The sequence below is a fragment of the Alosa pseudoharengus genome, unplaced genomic scaffold, assembly GCF_046254945.1.
Source record: "Alosa pseudoharengus isolate Yale_2024_CS ecotype anadromous, Long Island Sound unplaced genomic scaffold, YU_APseudo_1.1 YU_APseudo_1.1_scf_8, whole genome shotgun sequence".
In the NCBI taxonomy this organism is placed as follows: Eukaryota; Metazoa; Chordata; class Actinopteri; order Clupeiformes; family Clupeidae; genus Alosa; species Alosa pseudoharengus.
This window is the reverse complement of record NW_027468870.1, coordinates 20,145,353-20,154,376: the sequence shown is the minus strand read 5'-3', so window position 1 is coordinate 20,154,376 and position 9,024 is coordinate 20,145,353. Positions and strand designations below refer to the sequence as shown.

General features: G+C 42.7%; 1 protein-coding gene across 1 annotated transcript in view; it reads right to left on the bottom strand.

Moving 5' to 3' along the window:
* sez6a (seizure related 6 homolog a) overlaps window positions 1-9,024 on the bottom strand; it is an 81,848-nt gene that overhangs the window by 50,761 nt on the left and 22,063 nt on the right. Inside the window, exons 3-4 of the mRNA XM_076274911.1 lie at window positions 1,384-2,145; window positions 214-347 (exon numbers count right to left, since the gene is read on the bottom strand). Of these exons, the coding sequence (XP_076131026.1) occupies window positions 214-347; window positions 1,384-2,145 (896 nt within the window). The remainder of the gene's footprint in view (window positions 1-213; window positions 348-1,383; window positions 2,146-9,024) is intronic.

Genomic DNA, 9,024 nt, shown 5'->3' with positions numbered 1-9,024 from the left:
CACGACACTTACATACTCACTTACTTACATATGTCAATTATATTACAAGGGTCATTCTCCCCAGAGCAACTCAGGGTTAAGTGCCTTGCTCAAGGGTAGAATGGCTGAAGCCAGGAATTGAACCAACAAGTTGTCAGACTACTGCTTGCTAGCCCAGCTCCTTAGCCACTACGCTACCACCATCACACATGTGCATGAATCGCTCAGTCGTACCTGTATTTCGATGCCGTGGCCGAGATACACAGTGATGAGGTACGTGCAGTCGCTGGTGGAGTCAAAGCCGGCTGAGTCCTGTGGCGGCATCTCAATGTAACCTTCAGGATCGGTGAAGTTCATAGTACATGGGGCTGGAGGAGAAAGAGAGACACAGAAAGAGAGAGAGAGAGAGAGAGAGAGAGAGAGAGGGAGAGAAAGTCGTGCCAATAAAGCATATTTGAATTGAATTGAATTGAGAGGAAGAGAGAAAAAGGGTGAGATTGAGAGTAAAGCGGTTGATATAACAAAAACAAGAAGTGTGTCCCGTCTCCGTGTGTGTGAGTGTGTGTGTGTGTGTGAGAGTGTGCGTGTGAGTGTGTGTGTGTGTGTGTGTGAGAGAGAGAGAGAGTGTGGGGGAGACTCCAAACACAGTAAACTACTACCAGAGGTGCGTCTAACATCATTGTGCCACCTCTGACCTCACACTCCTGTCCCTGCTGATCCTCCAGCCCCATAATTAACTCTAAACACTTCCCCCGTCCACAAGCACATCACCAGGGAGGAGTGGGAGTGTGTGTGTGTGTGTGTGAGAGAGAGAGAGTGTGTGTGTGTGTGTGTGTGTGTGCACGCGCATCACCAGGGCACTTAGGAGGAGGGAGAGGTCAGCAGAACCAATCTCAAACACAAGAGCCTTCACTGTCCTCTCCTTTAACTTTACAGCATTATGTATCTCTCTCTCTCTCTCTCTTTCTTTTTTTGTCTCTCCCTCTTCTCTCTCTCTCTGCTTTATGTCTGAGGACTGAGGAAGGCCATGCAGGTCAAGACAGTTGACGGCAGTTACCACCCGTCTTTTAGAACTTGGGGGCTGCATGGTGTTCATTTCTTTAAAAACGGTTGGCCCTGCGATGCTTTTCTGAAGCAGTGAGGGGGGGGGGTCATAAAACCTTGACCCCCTAGGCCATTTTAGGTTTTTATTTGGACACAAGAAATCCAATAAAAAGCTCCACAAGCAGACAATCAGTTTAGCCATTTTATGTTGGACAGCAAAATCGGCACCACTTTTGATGAGAATGTTGGAAAATGTATGTTTTTTTAGAACCTTATATTGCTGCGGAACAGATTTTTTTTTTGTTAAAACGTTCAAAACTCCCTGGCTGAAGCTGTAATAGGTGTCAGGGGCTTTATTACCTGATGACTGTATGGTGGTGATGACAGTTGTAATGATGGTGCTGGTGGTTGTCTTCTCATCTGCGTTGGCTGATGGCTGAGATTTCACTGTTGTGACAGCACTCGAGCTGCCTGTAGCGTTTGCTGTCTCCGACTCATTATCCCGGAACTTGTCCCGTGTGATGGAGGTCGTCAGGGCCGGAGGCGCCAGCGTGCTGATTGGTTTAGGACCAGAGAGTCCTGCCCCCACTGAAGGCGAATGAGTGTGTCCCTGGACACTGATTGGCGAGGAGGTGGTTTGTATGACAGGTGTTGTCAAGGCCTGAGTGGTTGGCGGCGGTGACTTTTCGGTCGTCCTGTCCACACCTTTGGTGGTCCCCTTCCGCGCCACGGACACCAGGCTCCCTGAGATGCTTGCTGCCGTGGTGACCGTCGTCATAGGCGTCGTGGCGGCTACGGTGACGGTGGTGGCGATGTCGGAAAAGGCGGGCGCATCCTCGTGGGGCACGTGGCGAGACGAGGAGGGGTCACCGCTGTTGGACCGAGGGGCCAAGGAGGAGGGTGGGGTGGCCGGCGGCTGCTCGAAGAAGTGCTGGTCTCCGCTGAAGTCTTTGGTGAGCAGCGACTCATGGAACAGTAGGTCCTTCAGGCGCGGCTGCCGCGCAGGGTCGCTCAGCGGAGACTGCGTCGTGACGATCGGCCCACCGCCGCCGCCCGTGTCCAGGCTGAGCTCTCTTTCGCCCTCGGAGTCCCCTCCTCTGTGGCTGACCTGTGTGCTCAACTCTGGAGAGACACAGAGAGAAGAGAACAAACACATTATATTCTGGAATGTTTGGAATGGTTTTTCTCTTCAGCATTCTAAACTGTTCAATTTAAATGGCAAGTCCACAGTCCTGTGTTCATACAGATCTCCTTAGGCCGTTCGCATGTGTTTGCCAGTGAAAGCAAACAAAAACTATTAAAAAAAAAAACAAGAATTACAACATTTACATTCATCAGGATCAATCACATTTTATAAACCATTCAGTTAGGCAAGGATAAATGTAATGCCTCCGTACTGAATAGTGAGCTGAAGTCAATACACACATAAACCTAGTCATTTAAAGTATTATCATTAGTCAAACAACCTGGCCACCACCCAGTTTACTGCCTTCTTCACCCCCAAACCCATTCCCACACCCACCCAAAACAATTGACCTTTCACAAGGTCAAGGTCAACCTGTCAAGGTCAATTGTAATTAAACTGTCCAAAACACTCAGGATATAGTCTATAGCAGGGGTATTCAATTAATCTTCAGCGAGGTCCAGTTACGGAAAATTTCCTCAAGCAAAGGTCCGGAGCATCATAATGTTTAACGTGCGTGTTAAGGCTATGTATAATATTAGGATGGATGGATGGAGCCTAGTTGTAGATAGATAGATAGATAGATAGATAGATACTTTAGATTGATCCCCAAGGGGAAATTCAAGAAATAGAAGATTGTAGGCCTATAGGCCTAATGTTTAATGTGAAATAAAATAAGTAACCTAAAAGGTAACATTCGAAATGAGGAGAAATAAGGCCTAATTGGGGAGACAAAGCCTTGGCTATTTTTAAGATCTTAACGTGAACTTAAAATAAAATTTGAGCTGAGACAAAGAAGGATAGTCCACAGCTGGTTCCTTGAACCCATTAATCAGCAAGTTTAATTTAATTTGTTTAGTTTTTTTTATGTTGACCCGAAATCCTGAAAACCCAGGAATATCACGTTGTTGGGCAGTGAATGCATGTAGGCTTTAGATTGTGGTGGATCAATCATATTGCCTTCTTAAATCGTAAAATATTCTGTGGTCTCAGTTCACTGTTGAATGGGCCTAGCCTAAACTATGCTTGCTCAAAATATATGCTTTGTCTAGTAGAGGTGCTTCAAATTGGCGCTTAAAATCGCCTGTCTCAGAATATAGAGTCCAGGGCAATTCCGCGCAAAACTGTCACATTCATATTTAGTTGGCGTTACGGACGTGACAGTTTTGGGTGGTATTGCCCCTGTATCGTTATATAAAGCCATAGGTGCCAACTCTCACGCATTGGCCGTGAGACACACGCATTTGATTAGTTTCACACGCTCACACGCCACACCCCCGATTTCTCACGCTGAAGTGTCAACCCGGTCGGTCAGATGCCTGAAAAATGAGTTTAGCCTATCTATAGATCTACCTGTTGAGCCACGGTTATGCTTTCAGAGACGGTGAGAGGGTTCAAGAGCACCCCCTGTCTGTGGAATTTTCAAAATGTTCTCTCATTTGCGATGCTACTTCAGAAGCCATCCCAGGCGCATCCCCCCCGCATTTCCCCGGCTTCAGGTATGCTTTGAGTATTATTGAGTATTTTTCACGCTGTGTCAACCTGGTAGGTCAAATACCTGGCAGATGAGGTTCAACTAAACTAAACCTATACATATGATATCACACATCATGTGAACGTGCGGAATCTAAGCTTTCCAATGATATCAGCGCCAAGTTGCTGTGATAAATGGTTCGCGAGAGAATTAACATTGAACCGACGTGCAATTTAGGCTAATCATATTTGCATTTACCCATTACTCTCGGTTTAATATTTCACTAACCCTTCACACAACACGTGGAAAACCCTATTTCACAATAAACAGCAAACCTACCGAATACGAGGATATAAAGCATGCCTCTGTGCAATAAGTGGTTCCTGAGTAATCCGGTTTTGAAATTGCAACACATTTCTACATAGCCTCATTCGGGCAAAATTATAATGTATTCTAATGTAAACTATTTGTCAGTAGGCCTACATACATTTTTGTAAATTGCTCAGCCATAGATTATCCCACTATCATGGTTCTTATATTGTCAGGTTCCATCCAATCCCATTACAGATAAATTAATATATTTATATTGGCATGCTTCCTAGTGACATTAATACAAAAATATGAAGAAAATCAAATAACGAGACACAAATATTGATATAAAGCCTGACATAAGCCATATGCAAACATTCACATCATGCAGATATGGGTACATCCTGAAAAAGGAATAGCATGTAGGCTATAGGCTATGGCCATTACAATGACCAATATATTATCTTAAATAAACTAGCTGAATAACACAGGTGACCACTTCTGCATAATTTCATGGAGTGCTGAAATGTACACACATTTTTGAACATTTCTGAACTGTGAAATGTAGCATATGTTTTTGTGGTTGTGAACTTATTACAATATCACTATAACTATTCCACCCGTGTGTGCATGGTTATAATTCTGAAGTGCAAAATAGCTTAGGCTACAGCACAAATATTTCCATAAAAATAAGCAAGTCTGACCTCTGAATTTATTTTGAAAGTGCACCTGATTGATGCATTTAAAAGTTAAAATATACAAACATTTCTTAAATTCTTACAAAACACCCACCCACTTTTTAAAATTGTTAGTTTGGACCCCCCCCCCCCCACACACACACACACACACTTTTGCCGTGCGAAATACCAGTGCTGTTTTCAGCATCTGTTTAGTGCTTCATTGTCATTTTCATTGGATTCTCCCATTTGCGCGTAAATCGCTCATAAACTTTTTTTTTTTTTTGTTACACGCATTCTCCCATTCCGCTTCGGTCACACACACAGTGACAAGCGGCAAATCCCCCGCAGTGTTGAAGAGATCAGTCGTCCCCCTCACTTTTGATAAGGTAAAAAGCCTTATAGGTACGCCAAATAAATAATAACCTATAGGTTTACACTAGGCTATGTAAAACTCCCCATTAACAGCATCACGTCACTAACCACAGCTAAGACTGCACAATCTCTATTCACTCTGTTTGATATCTGAAGCCAGTTTGTCTACTTAGATACAGTAAATCCTCAAATTATGGCCGGGGTCTTAAGACAAAGTACAGGCCTTTAGGGGCAGGATTGTATTCGAGACAGCCCTTTATTTCTTATGCGAGTTTTATTTTGAGACATGCGTTTCTTGGAGCGGCATACTGGTAGGCCTTCAAAAGCATGACATTTTCGGTTTAGTTTGATATTTAATTTACTTTTGGACTGTTTGATTATATTGTTAAATGTTGGGACTGATGGGCACTGAAATCTGGGGAGGTATTTGATGATCACTATTACGTTCCATGTAGTTGAAAGAGTGTCGGGATTTCAAACAAACCATCCGCTTTCATGCGTTCATTGAACGTCCGCGGTGCTGTAATGGAAACTTTATTGCGTAGCCAAGTAGCCTATTGAGTTATTTTTAAATTATGCATGATTTACTTTTTATTAATGTCGTAGGCTGGCTTTATTTTGTTATATAGAAGTATCTAAATAACCTGTTAAAATGTACCAGAATTCAGGAAATTGCATCTAGTCCAAAAAAAAATTACGTTTTTTTTACTGTACGGTATAATGCTGAATGAGCAAAACAAAAATTTACGCAGCAACATTTTGGTTGGCCCCACCAAATCTCACTCCAAGGTTTTTTGAAAAGTTGGCAGCCCTGATAAAGCTCTGTTCTCGCTGTCTAGCTTTCTCCTCTTTGAGCAATCGATGATTTGAAAATAACTTACTTATCGTTAACTTAGATATCCATCTGATTGTTTCTCGTCCCGTCTCATCTCCTCGCTCGTTTCAGGCTATCAGTCTCTTCTCCATAGTAGGCTACTTTACTCACTGACTCGACTTTATCAGAATTCACAGATTTCACTGGCTGAGTAGCAGCAAGCTAAATGATGGTTCCTGAAGCTCCTGAAGTAAATGCTGTTATCCTAACCAACAAAACATTTAGCGCAGCTTTGAAATCTTACGTGAAAATCTAAATTAGGCTATTATGGTCTGGGTCCGGATAGGATCATGTCACGGTCCGGACTCGGACCGCGGTCCGCCATTTGGTGATGGCTGGTCTACAGTATATGGCTTTAGCACCAGAGTCCAATTTCCAGCTTTCATATTCCTTGGCTGTGTGTCTACCATTTATTCACAGACCTCTCTCACTGAGATGTTTTCAATACAGCCGCCTTAAACCATAATGTTATTTAAAAATGCTGCCTTCGCTATGTAATGTGATTAGATACGATTTGAAAGGAGGGTTAAGAGCCTTAGCTAATGAGCGTTTAAAAATGTAGATGAGGTTTCCAAGAGGCCTTTTTAAAAAAAAGAAATAAAAGGGTGTCAAGTAGAACAGATAACCTTTGGCTATAATAGTTCATTTAAATGCCTTTTCACTCCGCCCCTCTCCAATTCATATTAGTGAAAGATTTGCCTCCTTTTATGACTAACAATTATCAAACAGAATGAGAGGGAGGTGTAGAGTCATTACTCCGACCTGCACTGTGTGTGAGGAAGGTGATAAAAATCAGCAGACCCTTAGGGAAAGGAGAGGGTGCTTCACTCAGCCGAGAGAAAGAGAGAGAGAGAGGGAGGGAGAGAGAGAGGGAGAGAGAGATAGGCTTCTTCTTCCTCTCAAGATCCAGCAGCTGCTGCCTCCTCAGCTCATAGCAGAGGTCTGATATCATCTCATCTTCACAACGTTTCAATGGAAAAATCATTCAGAGCAGAGAGGTCTCTTACTGTATATTAGAGGAGAAATTGCCCATCATAATAAGTGTTCCTTTTGCTGCCTTTACCTCACCATTTATCCCACAGGGATTGGCTGAAGCCAAATGGAGTCAAGCCGCAGCTGCTGCATTCATACATTATTCGGGCTCCGACCAAAAGAAGCGGAACTTCCCCTTCTTGAGAGAGTTTTAAAAAGGTTCTTTATATTTAAAAAATCCACACTTGGATTGATGTGCCAATCTTTAGCTAGCTTGCAAATGCAGCCCGACAGCTCGAGACAGGCGCACATGAAGCATTTTGCTCCAAAGTAATTATTTAAAGTTTGACAAGCGACGGCACCGTGGCTCAGTGAATGTAATTACGGTCTCAGTGTCAGCTGGCGAACCTGCGGACGCCTTTCATATCAGGGCCAGGAGAGAGCGGAGACGGAAAGAGTGTGCGACACTATTACACACGGGCAGCCTTTCGTCTTCCCCATATTAAACTCCACTCTGTCGCGCGCGGTGCAAATGCCTTTTTAAGAAGCCGAGAGACACACGAATAATGACAATCTTGGCTTTGAGTCAGAACAGAGGTTCTGTACAATTGTTCATTACCAGAAACAAGCTCGGCAATCAGTGGCGAGTTGTAGAGGGAGGAGGGGGGGGGGGGGACTGTGTGTAGCCTGCGCCATCAGATGGAAAGCACTTTCAGATAGCAGATTAAAGCTTTGAGAGAAGGAGATTGAGATAAATGGCAGTCTTCACTCAGATGCCCCCTCTGCACAAAACCAGTGACATCCATCCCCTGCTTTTTATAGTGAGAAGAGTGGTTTCAAACATGGCTGATGTCAAAAAGATAAATTAGACCATTTTCATGTTGTTATACATATTCAGGCTCTCTTCCCTTTGCAGTCCTCACTCACAATTACCAACTCCGAACATAATATGGCGTCCTTGGGGAAAGAAAGGAAGAATTGCCATTGTTCAATAAACCTTACAATAAACCTGAGTAATCTTAGCTTCACAGTGTATTGCAAGTGTGTTTATGATAATGACGTGTCACAATATGTCGCATACACTTAAATATATACTGTGCCTGACAGGTTAAAAATCTAAGCTCCAAGGGGGACTGTATTCAACAGCTTAGTTTACAGTAACACCATTACATTCTAATACATTGTTAGCCTACAGATAAACATTGCAATTATATAATAATAGTACTGAGCAATACCACTATTATCATTGTGTAACAAGCAAATTGATGTGTAGACTACTTCCATATGTGCCCTCATTATAAAGCTAATATTTATTAATCCCACTGTTACCACATAGCCCTTATGAAAAATAACTATTTTGGAACAAATTGTTATAGTAATTTTGGAATAGGAATACTATAGATTAATATAGATTATATCTTATCTTATCTAAGTATTTTGGGACATACCATAGAAGAACTATAGGAATGTTATAGGAACACTGTTCAACACCAACATGCGACTGTCTGTAGTTCAATGGCAGGAGTCAGCATGGCCCATGGACTTATAGGCTACTGATTGTTGTTGTTGTCTTTGTCTACGTCCTCGTGTAGAGCGTGTGTATGGCCTGTTGTTGTTAGAAATGTTTACTTTATTCTTTTTGTTGTTGTTGTTGTTTGTTATTTGTTGATTTATGTCTTAAGCCTACTGTGTGTTGAGCTATAGCCCGTCATGTGTGTTTTATGTACGATGGCTGTATGCTGGCGTCTTTTGCCTCTCCATCTGGCATGCTGTTTTTTTGTGTGAAGCGCTTTAGGTTGCACTCTGTGCATATAATGCGCTATATAAATAAATGTGACTTGACTTGACTATAGAGGGTAAGGGTAGGCCTATTATAGAAGTGTTATACACTACCATAGAACTACTATAGAAATCTTGTAGTATTACTATGGTCACACAACATGAGGGGCAAAATGTGCTCCATAATCCTCTGAAGGGCAACTCCTCCTCTGAAAACAAAATGTTTTTCTCTGAAGTCTATGCCGCCAGCATGTCTAAATCTCCAGTGTGGTTCTATTACACACTGAACACTTGAAGCAGCCACTTTCTGAACTGGTTAGCTTGGGCTAATTAGTGCATTCTCACTTGCGTTGACTAC